Source organism: Apodemus sylvaticus, chromosome 8, assembly GCF_947179515.1.
Source record: "Apodemus sylvaticus chromosome 8, mApoSyl1.1, whole genome shotgun sequence".
In the NCBI taxonomy this organism is placed as follows: Eukaryota; Metazoa; Chordata; class Mammalia; order Rodentia; family Muridae; genus Apodemus; species Apodemus sylvaticus.
In genome coordinates, this window is record NC_067479.1 from 59,494,818 (window position 1) to 59,511,057 (window position 16,240).

The 16,240-nt window shown below is 44.1% G+C and overlaps 1 protein-coding gene across 3 annotated transcripts in view; it reads left to right on the forward strand.

The window, feature by feature from the left end:
• Window positions 1-16,240, forward strand: part of Dock5 (dedicator of cytokinesis 5) — a 179,481-nt gene that overhangs the window by 37,707 nt on the left and 125,534 nt on the right. For 2 of the 3 annotated variants that reach the window (XM_052191114.1, XM_052191113.1), the window contains exon 2: window positions 13,055-13,138. In XM_052191114.1, coding sequence (XP_052047074.1) covers window positions 13,055-13,138 — 84 coding nt within the window. Of the gene's footprint in view, window positions 1-9,550; window positions 9,648-13,054; window positions 13,139-16,240 lie in introns of those variants that run through there. The other variant, XM_052191115.1, reaches the window with a different exon arrangement.

Genomic DNA, 16,240 nt, shown 5'->3' on the forward strand with positions numbered 1-16,240 from the left:
CTATGAAGCTCTTTACACAAAATGGACCTTCTAGTCCAAAGTTCCAAAGTCCTTCCCCAGTCCTCTCCAAAACATGGTCAGGTTGTCACAGGAATACTCCACTTCTGGTACCAATTGGTACCACTTCCCCAACTGAAGCACCTTTCTCTGTGATAGCTCCAGCCTGTGTCAAGTTGACACACAAAACCAGCCAGTACAGCCACCCTCTAAGCAGAATCATTGTTCATCGAAACAGTTAATGAATGACTTCATGGCTAGACCATCTTAATACACATACAATTTCTTAAATGAATGTAACCCGTTCCCTGTGGACTGAGAATGATGACAATCACTCAAGTCAAATAGCTTTGACAATAGCATAAAATCTGTATCTATGATGTGATTTTTAATGCATGTGGGAAGAGTAGATGGAGGATAATCAAGACCACAGGGAAGTTATCTTGCATTCAGATGAGGCAAGAAGACTTGGAGATAGGGATGGAGGTAGAAGATCTTTCACCCTTGAGTCTGAGTGACCAAAGCCAAGTGTCCCCAGCATTCTATTGAAACTATCTTTAGTTTCCTATTAGTTTGGTTCCCCACCCTCCTTTTTTCCCCTCATATAGTATTATGAGCTGGTATTCTAAAAAGTTCCTTGTAGAGCAGAAAGATATGCTCTATTGAAAGATATGGAGGTGTGAGTGGTAAATAAAATATGTACAGAGATAGATTGAAGGTGTAAGTGGTGAATGAAGTATGTACAGAGATGGGTTAGAGGTGTGAATGGTCAATGGAGTATGTACAGAGAGATAGGTTGAAGGTGTGAATGGTGAATGGAGTATGTACAGAGATAGGTTGGAGGTATGAATGGTGAATGAAGTATGTACAGAGATAGGTTGGAGGTGTGAGTGGTGAATGAAGTATGTACAGAGATAGGTTGAAGGTATGAATGGTGAATGAAGTATGTATAGAGATAGGTTGGAGGTATGAATGGTGAATGAAGTATGTACAGAGATAGGTTGCAGGTGTGAGGGTAAATGAAGTATGTACAGAGATAGGTTGCAGGTGTGTGTGAATGGTGAATGAAGTATGTACAGAGATAGGTTGGAGGTGTGAGTGGTGAATGAAGTATATACAGAGATAGGTTGAAGGTGTGAATGGGGAATAAAGTATGTACAGAGATATGTTGGAGGTATGAATGGTGAAGTATGTACAGAGATAGGTTGGAGGTGTGAGGGTGAATGAAATATGTACAGAGATAGGTTGAAGGTATGAATGGTGACTGGAGTATGTACATAGATAGGTTGGAGGTATGAATAGTGAATTAAGTATGTACAGAGATAGGTTGGAGGTGTGAGTGGTGAATGAAGCATGCACATAGGATATACACAATTCATGAAACAGGATGTCTTTGTCAGTAGGAAGCCTCTCCATGGTGGTATACAGGGTGCAGGCAGAATTTGGAACTGCTGGGCTTTCCATTACTGCCAAGGCAATGGCTGTAGCTCAGGGATACCCCATGTCTCGAGTGACTTGGATGAAAATGAAGTATAGCACTATAATGTGCAAGAATAACAGATTTCCCACTGATTTTAGAGTGGCTTTTATTTTCAAATGCCAGAAGACAAGAGAGCCATCAAGCCTAAATTTCTCCATAGAAACGTGATTTTCCTATTAACGTTTAGTTGGTGTTGTATGTTTGGTGGTCAGATTTTTTATGAACTATATTTTCCTTTTATGAGTGTTCATGCCTAAAAATACTTTATTGCTTTGGGGATAAGTCAAGAGGCATGTTGAAGTTGCAAAACTTTTTAATGTTACATTTGGTTGCTATTAGATGTATTTGAGAAGAAAATGGATTGCATGTGAAGTTTTTTGAAAGGGGATTATTGCAAAATATTGTCTGTGGGATATAGAGTGTGTACGTGGGATGAGAGTATTGTATGTGCCCTTAGGTTCTGAGAGAAGGTAAAATTGAAAAAAATATATATGTACACACACAAATTATTTTATTGCTAAATACATGTATGTATACACATATATGATAAATACATAAAAGGGTGAGCTCCTTACACAACAATGATAATTGTTTACTTTCTGATTTACGGATCATTTATTTCTTACATAAATGGTAGTCACTCATTTGTTTTTAATTTTCTCAAATTTTATTTTGTGTGTGTGTGTGTGTGTGTGTGTCCATAGGCCTTATGACATGAGTAGAGGGCAGCGAACAACTTGCAGAAGCTGGTTCTCTCCTTCTCTTCTGTGGGTCCTAGATGTTGAACCCTGGTTGTCAGGCTCGATGCCTGCACCTTTATCCATCCTTTTTATCCACTCATTTGTTTTTATGCCTCTGCTGTTTTCCCTGTTCAGAAGTATAGTTAAATACAGGCTAACATGTATTCTAGCTTATTATAATGATCACTTACAGAACTGGAGAGAGATGGCTTAGTGGTTAAGAGCACAAACCTCTCTAGCAGAGGACCTGAGTTCAATTCTTAGCACTCACATTAGACAGCTTACAACCATGTATAACTCCAGCTCCAGGAGGACCTGATGTTTTTAACCTCAATGAAACTTATGTGTACATACACAGACACACACACATACACACATACCCACACACATTTGTTATCTCACTGAGGGTCAATCAGCTGGGGCTCTAGTGCCTGTAATGTCAGAGAAGCTGAGGTTCAGCTTTAGGATCCTTCCAGACATGATCCTGGGACTGCAGGGCATCACTTGTCCTTGGACAGGCTTGGGGCTGAAAGTTCTGCTAGGAAGTATTCACACATTCAAAGCTGCTACTGGAATCCTCACCCTTCCAGGTAGATAACGGAAATGAACAGATTTGGTAGCCTGGCTAAGGATCATTGTTTTCCTCATTGAAATGAGGTTTGTCTTAGAGTCACTGTACATATGGAGAAAAGTAGCTGCTAACATCATTGATTATCAGTCAAAGTGTTTCTCCTAGATTATCCTGGCTTCTAGCTTCTCATTCTCATTTATGATTTCTGTTGGATGCAGCAAACTCAAAAGAATCTTAGATATGACTGATTTAATCACAGTCATATACTTTGTAAGTAAGTCATAATTAAATTACTTCATTTAGTAGGAACTTATGTCAGGAGCAATCATTTATTATTTGTTGGTTTGTTTTGACAAGTCTTCACTATGTAGACTAGCAGTGGCTAGTCTGATTCTTGTTGTGTAGAGTCTAGGCTGACCTTGAACTCAGGTCAGTCATCCTGCTCCTGTCTCCTTGGGCTGAGACTCCAGGCATATGTAACTGAGCCCGGTTCCTCTCTCTTATGAGAGCTCTCTTATGAGAGCTTTTGTGATTGGATGTTCTGGGCTGCTTTCTCTCACTTGTGCCTAAAGCTGTCTCAGTTAGAATCAGACCCTTGCCCCTCTCTTTTCCTCCTCTTATTTTGATGACCAAGAAGGAGTTCAGTGAAAAGAAACAGAGAGGTCAGTGAAACAGAGAGACAGATAAACCAATGATCTTCAGATGGAGAGGTATGATTAAGAGTGTTGCTGGCCTTCTGACTCACCCCATGGCTCCTCCTTTGAGTCATTACAGGCATGCTTGGGAGAGATAGAAGGGAGAGAGAGAACTTAGATACTAAAAGATCCCAGATTGAAGTGCTGCCTCTTCCAAGCAACACTTAGCTGCCTGCAGTAGAATGCAGCCCCGCTCCAAATGCACATACAGGCCACTGTCCAGCAGCCTAAGAAGGACGTTGAAGATCGCCTCACCCCCTGATTGCTCTAGTCCTTCTCGATTGGCAGTTTTGATTCGGTGGCTTCTAACACAGGTGAGCATGACAGTGTCCATCCTTAAGGATGAAGATGCTGTTTTGCTCTAAGTAGGAAGCTGAGTAGGAAGGAAGAGGCCAAAGGAGAGGCAGGTGACTGCCCTGTAGTTGGTGCCCGCCAGGTGTTAGTCACTGTCCAAGGGCTGCCGCACAGATTCCCTTTTCTGGGCTCCACAAACCATATGAGTAATCGGCTGTGACCTCTGTTCTTCAGATGAGGAAGCTGTGGGGGGAAAAGTCCCTGTGTTTGTTTGTATCCCACAGACATTTTGTTCTGTAATTTTGAATCGCTGTGTATCAGCTCTCCTCTCATAAAAGATTAAACTTAATCTCATGTTAGTTTACGGGAGGTGGCTTGTAGGCTTTTGGTACCGGCGCTGGTCATCGATAGTTGGGCTGATACCTATCAAGATCAAGACATTCAACCTAGAAACTTACTAGCATCTTCAGATTAGAAACTTCTGGAATTTAGGTGGGAGAGAAGGCTCTGCTGTTAACAAGTACTGGCTGCTCTTCCAGAGGAACTGGGTTCAATTCCCTGCACCCACATGGCAGCTCACAACTGTCTACACCTCCAGTTCCAGGGGCTCTGACACTCTCACAGAGGCCTCCGTGTAGGCAAAACACTGATGTATAAAAGTGATAGCAACAAAACAACAACAAAGAAGCTTCTGGAATGGTAACCAGTCAGTTGATCATGACAGCCACTGTTCTGGTGGTGGAGGAAGTGAGAAGCCTGGCAGACCTTGGGGGAGGGCACTGCTAAGAACCACAGCGGGCATTCTCATTGGAAGGCCCTGGCTCAGGCACATCAGCACAGAAAGGGACAGGGCTATCTCAGTGTACACAGACCAGTTTGAAGCCTGATTGTTGGTGTGAAATGATAGACTTTTTGTACTTCTTGGTATTATGTCTGTGGTCGAAATATCATTTTCTAACCATTATTGTGATGTTATATTTAAGATAAAAAGAAATCCATTTGGCCTTCTAGAATATTAGTGCATTAAAGTCAGATTGAAGGTCGAAGATGTTTGTGGCTGTTTAGTCTTGATAAAACTAATGGCCAAACCCAGATAGATAAATACAAAATGAAATTAAAAAAAACGAGTGTGGTGGCACAGACCTATCCTGCTTTGGGGACTGAGGTAGGAGAATTTGTCAGAGAGAGAGAGAGAGAGAGAGAGAGACAGACAGACAGACAGACATACATCAAGTTCAAAAATGGAGATAAATAAATCCAATCACCTTAATATTTTGAGTAGCAAAGGACTCAGCTTGGGACGAACCCTTTGCTTACTGGACACTTCTGTAGATTCTATCTATAAAAAAAAAAATGAAAGGTTCCGGTTGTTCCTTGGGGGACTATAATTTGGGAACTCATGAAAGATCTCAATTCATTAGAAAGATTCATAGCTTGTGGCCAACAGGCTTTCCTTCTTCAAAACTGATCCTATTTGCAGCTTCTAAAAGTGTTCTTTTGGTTGCTTATTATGCAATTTTCAATTTCCTTTCATCTTCAGCACCCCCCCCCCTTCCCTTGTATAAGCCCAGTTTCAAAGAAAAAGCTAAATCTAGGATTTGGTGAGATGCAAACTTACTTTACATTTGTAGACATACTGTCTTGTCTGTTTGGCTCTGCAAAACTATCCTTTCCTGGTATAAACAGTAAGCTGCTTAGGGAAGAATCCCAGCAATTTGTCTCTCCCAACCTTGTACAAAGCAGTCTGGGAAGCAATTTTTATGCAGCAGACTCCCTATTCTTGTTTAATTTCCTCAGACAAAACAAGAGCTTGCAGCGGTGCCTGCCTGTTCAAAGCAGTGAGTCTCTCTCTCTCTCTGGCCTGGATTGTCACTTCATGAATCAGGAAGCTGGAGCTAACGGTCCTTGAGTCATCCAGTCTCCAGTCTGGTTCTTGTTTTATAGATGAGAAACTGAGGTCTAGATTAAGTTAAGTCCTTGAAAGGCATGCTGTTTGCAAATGAAAAAAAGAAAAAAAAAGTCTCGAATTCTGCTCTGTTTAATTTTAGGATTTCCTAGCGTTGCTGTGTCCCTAGCTTTCTCTTTTCATTTTTTGGGGGGCTTTGTTGCTTTGTTTTCAGAAGGACTCTCCTGCAACCAAGTCTGGCCTCAGATTTCTGTGCAGACAAGGGTAAACTGATTCTCCCACCTGCCTCTACCTTCCCAGAGCTGGGATTGCAGCGTGTGCACCACGCCTGGGTTATGTAGTGCTGGTGACTGAACCCAGGCCTCATCTCATTTGCAAGTTCTCAGTGCCACCTGAGCTACCTCTCCAGCATTTGCTAGGCTTTCTCCCTCTCCCTCTCCCTCCCCCTGTCCATCCCCCTTCCCCCAGCTGTCCCCCTGTCCCCCTGTCCATCTCCTTTCCCATCCCCTCCCCCTCGCCATCCATCCCCTCCCCTCCCCCTGTCTGTCCCTTCCCCTCCCCCTTCCCCCTCCCACACCCTCCCTCTTTCTATCCCCCTCCCTTCTTTTTTAAAATTCCCTTCCTCCCTCCCTCCTTCTCTCCCTCCCTCCCTCACTTCCTCTCTTCCTCACTTCCTTTTTTAAATTATGGGCTAGAGAGTTTGCTCAGTGGTTACAGGCACTTCTTGTTATGAAAGACCTAAGTTTGATTTCCAGCACCCTCGAGGAGGCTTACCACCTTCTCCAGGACCAGGAATACATATAGTACACAGGCACAGATATATACAGTAATAAAAAATAAATCTTAAAAAAGTTATTTTTATTTTATGTGCATTGATTGATGTTTTGTCTACAGGCATGTCTGTGTGAGGGTGTTGGATCCTTTGGAACTGGAATTATAGACAATTGGGAACTGTCATGTGGGTGCTAGAAATTGAACCCAGGTCCTCTAGAAGAGCAGTCATTGCTTTTAACCACTGAGTCATCTCATCAATCCCCCGATTTCTTTGTAACAATTATTCATGTTCTAGAATTAGTTTCTCCCCCTAAGTATACTACTTTTTATCCTGTGCTTAAAAACAGGCTAGCACAGGATGATCACCAGCTGTGGGTTTGTATGATAAAGGATGGATTTAGAGCTAGTATTTTCATTTAGTGAGAGAAATCATAGTTCTTCTCTATTTCTAGGCTATTTCGGGGTACACTATTACCATCCTGGGCAGAGGTGAATGGGCCGTCTCACCTAGTGCCTTGCTGCTGCAACACTAAACCCGAGTTTAGTGTTCTTAGTCTCAGCTCCCCTGTGGCATGTTGTGTGGTTCAGCGGAACTGTGTAAGAGTAGCTGCAGGGGAAATCTGAGGTGTCCTCAGGTGAGGGAAGTGGAGGACTGGGCTCTAAAGAGAAGAGTTAGACCAGATTGTAAGTGACTGCTGTCCTGTTTGCATTTTTACCCAGAGACATGAAGGGGATGGAACACACAGGCGTCTTGGCCCATTCTGAAGAACATTGCTGAAGGAATCTGTTCCCAGTAGGAAGCTCTTTGACAGCCTCAGTTGGAAAGAAATATACATTCTTTTTCCTTGTGTGACCAAGGGTCTGGGGGGTGATTTCTGATAGCCTGTTCCTGTGCAGTAGGAAACCACAGGTGCTGTTTTGGAGAGAAGCAGAAAAATGGTTGCCCTGGGGGAGGAAGGGCGAATGACTGGACTGCTCTGTGTGTTTTATAGAATAATTTCAAATAATATTTACAAATATCATGTGTGCATGCCCAATGGAGTTTTTAGTCAGCCATTAAAAATTAAGAATGAAATTATGTATTTGCAGGGAGATGGATACAAGTGTGTCATCAGTCAGTCAGCCTGAGAGGGACAGATATTGTGGTCTAGACATATATGTGTATATATGTATATACACCCATGCATGTATATATAATGTGAAGGGAAGAAGGGGACCGGGGATGGAGGAGTGGGGGTGGGAAGACAGGCTAATGGAGTATTCAAAAAAAAAAAAGACAAACTATTCGCTTAAAATGTAGAATAAGGAGTGGAAAACACGGCTCAGACATTAGAATGCTGGCCGAGCACACACAAAGGCTTACGGTTCAATCCCTAGCAACCAATACACTGAGTGGTGGCTATGAAGCTGTGATCCCGGCCCTGGGAAGATAGAGATGTAGAGGAAAGGTTATATAGCATTAGGAGGCTAGCACACCATATGGTGATGCTCAAAATAAAAAAAAGTACGTAAACAAATTAAGAGTTGTCATTGGTACCTTGGATTACTCTTTGGGTTATGTCTGTGTCTGACGTGTAGGACTAAAGGCAGTCTGAAGCCAGGTCCACATTCGGGAGGGCTGTACCTCCTAATTGTGACAGACAGTTGTGGCAGTCCTGGTGCACAGGACTACCTGGGATTGCTGCCTCAGATTTCTGGAAGGGGGAAGTTGTGGGACTTCAGAGAAAAGAGAGGTCCTGCAGAAAGGAGAGAGGTGCTCAGGGGTGTCTGTGGAGTCCAGTTGTGGATGTGAGCTTTGGATTGTTCTAAAGAAAAGAGAGGCCATGGTTAAGACAGGAGTTGAACACTGAATTTAAAGGAGAATATACGTCTTTTTGAAAAAAAATATTCTACATGCACAGCTGTTTTGTCTGCAAGAGAGAGGCAGTGGTTAAGACAGGAGTTGAACATCAAATTTTAAGATTATAAGTCTCTTTGAAAAAAATTATGCGCACAGCTGTTTTGTCTGCTTGTGTCTCTCTGTACCGTATGTGCTTGGTGCCCATGGATGCCAGAAGAAGGCATAGCATCCTCTGGACTACAGTTACAGGTGGTTGGAAACCCAGGTGGAATTGAACCCTGGTCCTCTGAAAGAGCAACTGGTGCTCTTTAACTGCGGAGCTATCTCTCCAGCCCCTGAGCTTAGGAGAGTGTTGACTGAAGAAAAGGGCGAATTTGACAGACAGTAGTAGAGAAAAGGTGCATAATTAAGGCTGGAACATTTGGAGATTGCTGGTCTTTGGTTGTGAGTGTGTGTGTGTGTGTGTGTGTGTGTGTGTGTGTGTGTGTACATGCATGAGCATGTGTCTGTCTCTGTGCCTACGTGTATGTGGTTAGGTTCATTCCTGTGTGTGCTCGTGGGTGCATGTACATGCGAACATGCATGTGTACGTGTGAATATGCACGCCTGTGTTCCCAGCAGACCTAGGTAGGTGCTTTTACCTGGAGCTGACAACAGGAGACTGCCTTTGAGAGCCTCTGCTTACTTTCCCATGACTAAGAATCAGGAAGAGTGAAGATGGCCATTGCAGTGCTTGTGACAAAGTGGCCTCACTACTTCCTGTTTCCCTCTGTTTCTGTGGGGGAGGGGTGATAGGAAGAAGCACTTTAGAGGATAGCTGTGAATGGAATCTAGGTAGTGTCAGGAATCTCAGGGCCATGTTTTCTGTAGAAAACCCATCACCTCCATCAGGGGTAAACCCTTGGAGCAAACTGTAGCAGTCAGATGGAGTTGAACTGTTGTGCAATAGCAGCAACTGCAGGCTGGGGACACAGCAACAGGCCCAGGAGGCTGGAACTCCCTTCTCCTGTGTTCTGGGTCATTTCTCCTAACCCACTTCCCCAGCCAGTCCTTATTCAAAAACCACAGCCTACTCTGAAAGCACAATAGAAAATAACTGCAGGGTTACTTCTCCAAGTACCCTGCAGAAGGTCACTATTTGGAACTGTGACCTCCATCCTAAGGGAGAGGCCATTTCTGAGAGGAGCCTGGGGGTGTGCTCATTCTCTTCCTGAGCCCGGGGGTGTGCTCATTGTAAAGATTACTGTGACAGGAGCCGGGCTGCAGCCCAGGGAGAGGAGAACAGGATGTGCCCGCCACAGGCAATGCTGGGACACCTCTCTTCCCTAACGGGGAGGATATGAGGACAGAGTGAGTACTCATCCTGTTGTTCAGACCTGTCGAGACAAAGCCTACAGAGAATTCCTTGCTTATAGCCAAATCTCCCAAGTTGGTACTTTCTTCTTGGGTGGATACAGATTACCCATTAATAAAGCCAAGAAATAAATCTATTTAAAGAACTTTTTCTCTGAAACATAATATACAGACTGTCACATCCATGTATTTTCAATGTCCAACGGGTTCATTTGAAATGTTTATTTGTTTTTATTTATGAATATTTGTGTGTGTGTGTGTGTGTGAATTTATGTGCATCACACATGAGCAGGTGTCTGTAGCTAGAAGACTGTGTTAGGTCCCCTGAAACTGGAGTTATGATGTCTGATACAGGTGCTGGGAGCTGAACGTAGGTCTCTACAAGAGCAGGTAGAGCACTAACCACTGAGCCCTCCTCCCAGCCCCCAGTCTAGTGATGTTGGTAAATAATGATGGAACTGTTTAACTGTTGCCACAGTTCAGTTTAGGGTCCGTTCACCTCCCTAAGATGTTCCTGAATGGATACATTGCTCAGGCGCTATTCTCAGATCCAGCTAGAGCAGCAAATCATTTGCTGTAATATCTGACAGAGTATCATAGTGGGAACATCCCAAAGACAAATGGAATATAAGTGTATTTGCTTGTGTCTTCCTTTGCTTAGCGTACTTTGTGGTTGTCCGGGTTGTGGCATGTGTCTGTGTACATTCTTTTCCACTGCCGAATAGTATTCCCTTGCACTGAATTATAGTCAGCCCTCTCTCTGTTTTAACTAAGCCCAGGTGCCACATCGGCTCTGTTTGTTACCCTCTAAGACAGTTCGTGATACACAATAGGCAACCCACCCTGTGTTCCATGGTAGGAAGAGGACTCGATGTTGTTTAACAAGGTGTGAGTCACTTCATAGATACTTTTTGTTCTTGTTTCTTCTTGTGTGTGTGTGTGTGTGTGTGTGTAGTGTGTGTATGTGTGTATATATGTGTGTGTGTGTGTAGTGTGTGTATGTGTGTATATGTGTGTGTGTGTGTGTAGTGTATGTGTTCATGGGTACGTGCATGTGCATACATATAGGATATGTGTGTGTGGAGGGTGGAGGCCAACCTGAGGTGCCTTATTTTATTGCTCACCGCCTTATTTTCTGAGACAGGTCCTTTCAGGGAACCTGGAGCTCATTAACCAGCTAGACTGGTTGACTAGTGAGCCTCACAGATCTTCCTGCTGTCATATCCCCTAGGCAAGGTTACAGATGCACGTGTGCCCACACCTGGCATTAAAAATGGGGGCTGGGGTTCCAGTGTCAGGTCCTCCGGTTTATGGGGCAGAAACTTCACAAGCTATATTTCTTAAGTGATACAATATCACTGTTGCCTACCAGCACCTACTTTATTTTAGGTCTGTCTGTCATCTGGAGTGACAGTGTAGGAGAGGGTGTGCTTAGGCTCTGTCTGGGCCACACCACCGTTTGTGAGAGATTGAATATCACTGAGTTTTCCTATCCTCACAGGGCGGGGTTGTGCAGTCCATGTGGTGCAGACACCACCTCACACTGTACCATCCATAGTTTGTGTGCCCAGCCACAGCTGAGATGCTTTGTCTTCTTTATTAGTGTGTATAGCACAGCCACGTTGGTTTCCCGGGGCTGCTGTAAGAAATGGTGGCATATTCAGTGATGTGGAACAACAGGAATGTGTTACCTCAAGTTCCGGAGCCCAGAGTTCTGAAATGAAGCTGGACACTGGTCTGCATGGAGTCCAGCCCACGCTACTGCTGGCTCCTAGTGGTGGCTGGCTTTTCCAGTTGGTTAGGTCACAGCAAACCTCAGCTTCCACACATTGTAATCTTTCCCCAACTTGTAGAAAACACCCTAAGGTAACTAAGGCCCCTCGCTCCATCGCGAATTCTGCCTGATGCGGCGGTACCCACAGATGTAGGAGATTGGTTTGGAAATCTCTGCCCAATGCAGCAAATACGAACATCGAGCTAAGGGTATTGTGTAGGTTTTTTCCTCTTTCTGTCACTCTCCTAGAAGTGGGTTTACTGCGTCTAATCCACTTTTAATTTAAATTTAATTATTAATTAATTTATAAACCTATTATTTATTAAAAATAAAATCAATTAAATTTACATTTAAACTAATTTAAATAAATTAGCAAGTTTATTTAACTTTTAAGAAACTGCCTGTCTTGTTTCTAAAGGGGCTCCCATTTTGCAGTCCTACCAGCCAAGGTTGTGAGTTCAAGCTGCTCTGTGGTCTTGGCCAACATCTTTTTAAATGCAGCCGTTCTAGGAGGTGTGGAGTGGCATCTGATGGTGGTTTTGATTTGCATTCCCCTCGTGACTAATATTACTGAACGTGTTTTCATATGCCTCTTAGTCATGGTAAGACATCTATGCAAAGCTCTGGCCTGGTTTCCCCTGGTTCAGTTGTGATTTAATCTGCTGCTTTCTGTTCTGGGGACTTAATATGGCCTTTTAGGATTACAGAGCAGTAGGGTTAATCTGTCCCCAGGGTACTGAAGGCTGGGACAAGGTGCCATCCCTGCATTGTGACCTGTATCACTCTGTTGCTAGGTAGATGTCACTCAGCTGCATTCATATGACTGCTGAGCACCATGTCAAAGAAGCCAAGAGGCCACTCCCCCTGTGCCCTAAAGTCCATAGGCTTAAATGAGTTTCCCATTGGCTGTTGTCTCATGGACAAGAGGACTGACCTACAGAAGTCTCATTGTATTCTCCAGCCTGGATTCTTCTGTAGTGTTGTCCCAAGTTTAATTAAAGAGTTATTTCTGGGATCTGGATTGTACATTCGATATCTTTCTTCCTCCCACTAGACTATCATGTTTCCTAGGAACAGAGGCTACATCTGTGTTTTTTATCTGACACAGGATGTGTTAGGCAACCAGTCAGCATGTTGGAGGACATACAGCTCTGTGTAATGCTTGACATACGGTGGATCATATGAAGTCATTCAACAGAGATGGCTGACATATTAAGTACTATAATGGATAGTGTCGGATGTTAACTTGACAGGCCTGGAAAGAGGGAATCTAAGCTGATGAATTCTTCTTTTGATAGGTCTGGGAACTTATCTTAACTGTTGATTGGTGGAGGGTAGCCCACTGTGGGCAGTACTATCCCTAGGTAGGTGGGCCTGGGCTATATAAATAAAATAGCTGAGCAAGCCAGGCGAAGCAAGCTAGAAAGCAACATTCCTTCATGGTTTCTACTTCAGTTCCTACTTCCAGGTTCCCGCCTTGAGCTCCCGCTTTGGATCCTCTAGATGAGAGATTGTAAACTTGATCAGGATTTTATCACAATAGCAGAGAAGCAAACTAGAACAAATATATTGGGCAGCAACTTTTAAAAGTGCATGTTTTCTAATCCCCCCCTTTTTTCTTCATTTACAGCAATCTACAACTACAATGCATCTCAAGATGTGGAACTCTCCTTGCAGATCGGCGACACCGTCCACATTCTGGAGATGTATGAGGGTGAGTGTAGTGGCCTCCTGTTGGGTGGGGACCACGAGGAATCAGTAGGAGTTAGTAAAAAGCACTTGGTGTTAGGATCCATGTGTCTACTCCTCCCACTGCAAGGCCGATAGTGAAAACCTAGGAAGTGTGTACCTGAGGTCACACAACCCTGTCCTGAGGGTATTTTTCAGCACAGCCACCTCATGGGAATGTGGATATTGCCACCTTCTTGTCTGCAGAGCAGGCTAGGGAGACACACACACTCAGAACTTAAGGCCCTTCACAGCTGGAAGGAAGCATCACCATTTCAGGGTGGGTCTCTTTCTACTTGGTGCCTAACGTTTCTGGGTTGGGGGAGAGAGAAGAGGGCGGGGCTTTGTGGTAGTACTGAGACTCTGAGAAGATTAGGTCAGGACTATAAAGGCAGGTCCTGCTTGTGTGTGTCTATTTCCTCCGGGTAGCTCAGGCTTGGGAAGTAGTTCTGTCTAACTAGAGCAATTCTTAAGACTCCATCCTAGGAGACCTCCCTCAGGAATTCACATCCTTGTCCCAAACCTGGGAACAACAAAAGTGTATCCAAGCCACTAAGGTCACGGAGCAAGGCAGGGAACAAACTTTTGAGCCCAGTTCATCATAACCCTGTGAAAGTTGGGATCGAGACACAGGAAGCTAGGCAGATATTTTTTTTTCTCTTAGAGCAAAGCTTATTGAGAAAGACACTCTGCGTTGGTAAATGCTGGGACAATGGAAAAGTGTCACCTACAAGCCTGTGCAGATCTCCGGGTTAGGAGTAGATGATTCAAGAAGGGGCAAAGATGGGAAGCTTGGGGAAAAGGAAGCAAGATTTGGCCCTAGTGAAGCTAGGTCGTCTGCCTGCATGCATGGGGCGCTGCTGTGATGGCTGCCGCCCTCGGAGCTGGGCCCTTGCACTGATTTCCCTTTTGTACAGCTCCGAGGTAGCAAGGAGACAGAGCTCTGTGGACTCTTGCATCTTGTTCCTGCTACCTTCAGGCCGCACTAGCCATTGGGTCTAAGTTAGCACCCCACTCACGACCCTGACACGTCTTTTAGGACTCTTGTTTCTGGAAACCACAGCCCCCTTAGACCTTACTCCGTCAGTCCTTTGTCAGAGGGGCAGCAAAACATATACTGTGGCTTTCGTGGACATACTGTCCCATTGTGTAGGTAAAAATGCACAGGTTTAACTTTGATAACTTCCACATGGGCTTAAAGAAATGATTGCATAAGGATCGCTGAGAATTAAGTTCATGATGACATTAGGATCCGGATGCCTTATACCGGTTTTTCAGTCTGCTGTATGCTGACTTTTTTCTGCCATTTTTGGTTACTGTGATGAGTTTTCCACCATGATTGTAGTTTCTGTCTCTACAGAGATGGGAATTTCTTCACCTTATACAGTCTCAAACCTGTTCTTAGAATATATATGCCTCCTGTTTTAGAATTGGTTTGAATATCTCGTTTAACTCCTGCTTATTAAGCCTTCTATCACTGTCTTCACCCGTGCTAAAGCCTTATGCCTTACCAGAATTCCAGCCAGCGCACTGTGAGGCTCAGCTCTCTCATTTTTGTCCTCGTGGCCCCACAGAAGGTCTTTAGAAAGGTTACTCTAAGCCGCTCAGGCGTCCTTCCTTACAGTAGCAAATGCCCCAGGCAAGACGCTACCACAAGGGCCGGGTGGAAATTCTTCCCTTTTTACTAGTAAATTCTCTTGTCTCTGGGTCTCTCTCTCTCTCTCTCTCTCTCTCTCTCTCTCTCTCTCTCTCTCTCTCTCTCTCTCTCTCTGTGGGATATGGAGGGGGGATGGGGTGGGAGGGCTTCCTAATTGCTCTGTGGATTACACCAGAGAAGAATAGAGTATTGGTGTTAATCAGACATAAAGTTAATGCCATCCCAAAAATGCATTCGTAATATTGTTTTCTCAAAATAGGTTGGTTTTGAAAGTTTTTCTGTGGCGCTGATATATTTTGTGGTAGCTATTTGAAGCACGTTGTTCTCATAGAGTACATATTAGTAGTGGTTTTGAGTATGTTCATTCTTATACATTGGTGGATCTCTTATCCAGAGTAGTTGGGACTAGAAGTCTATGATTTCAGACTGTTTGGGAGTTTTGAATGTGCACTGTGAAATATTGAATAGTGCCTAGCTGTGAATTCATCTCTTCCACTCCCCCACCCCCATATATGTCTTATGCACATAGCCTAAAGAAAATTTTATACAGTATTTAAAATAATTTCATCATGGTGTATAATAATCCACCTGTGAAGTCACGTCTGCGCTCAAAGCATTTTGAGACTTGGAACATTTTGGATTTTGCAGTTTTGGATTAGGGATGCTGATATTGTACTTAATGTAAACACAGACACACAAATCCCATCTGTTTTGAATCCTGTGTAATTGAGCCCCCAAATCCCAACCCAAGGTGCTTCCAGTGTACTGCAGCTCCTACTCAGCGTGTCTGCAGGGAGTGCTCCATTGAGCACCACGTTGAAAGCCTCCTTGGCATTGCATTATGGGGCTGATCAGGCCCGGCCAGCAAGAAGAGAATTCTCTTGTAATTGTTGCCATGGAGTATTTGAATGTCAGTGGTAGAATGTGGGGCTCTCAGAGAAGGATGTCACCCACTGTGCTTTCAAAGTGGACCCGTGTCCTGGTGTGAGTGAGGAGTCAGAACACATACAGAGTTCATGATCTCCAAGTGGCATGTCAATTTCACATGGATTTTGACATCGGATTTTATTTCTTCCAATAGCATTTCTTGTATGGGGTTCATTTTTAAATAGTGCCTGCCATGCCCAACAGTCAGGGGGAGGCTCTTGTATCTGCTTAGTACTTCAAGTTCTTGGCTCGAGTCTTGAATTCCTTTATTACTTCAGGCAGTTGAGGACTCTGGGCAGGAGTGCTTTGCAAACATAAGACCTGCAGGAAATGCCTAGTAATGGCTTGTGTTGGTTCACCCTCCCTACTCCCGTCTTCCTTTAAAACAAATAAACAAAATGGAAACACCCACAGTACCGCCAGGGAGAATGGCAAGGCAAGGCTGGCACCTTTTCTCGGCCTCTAGGGGTTTGTGTCTCACAGCTTCCTGTTGGTGTTTTGGGG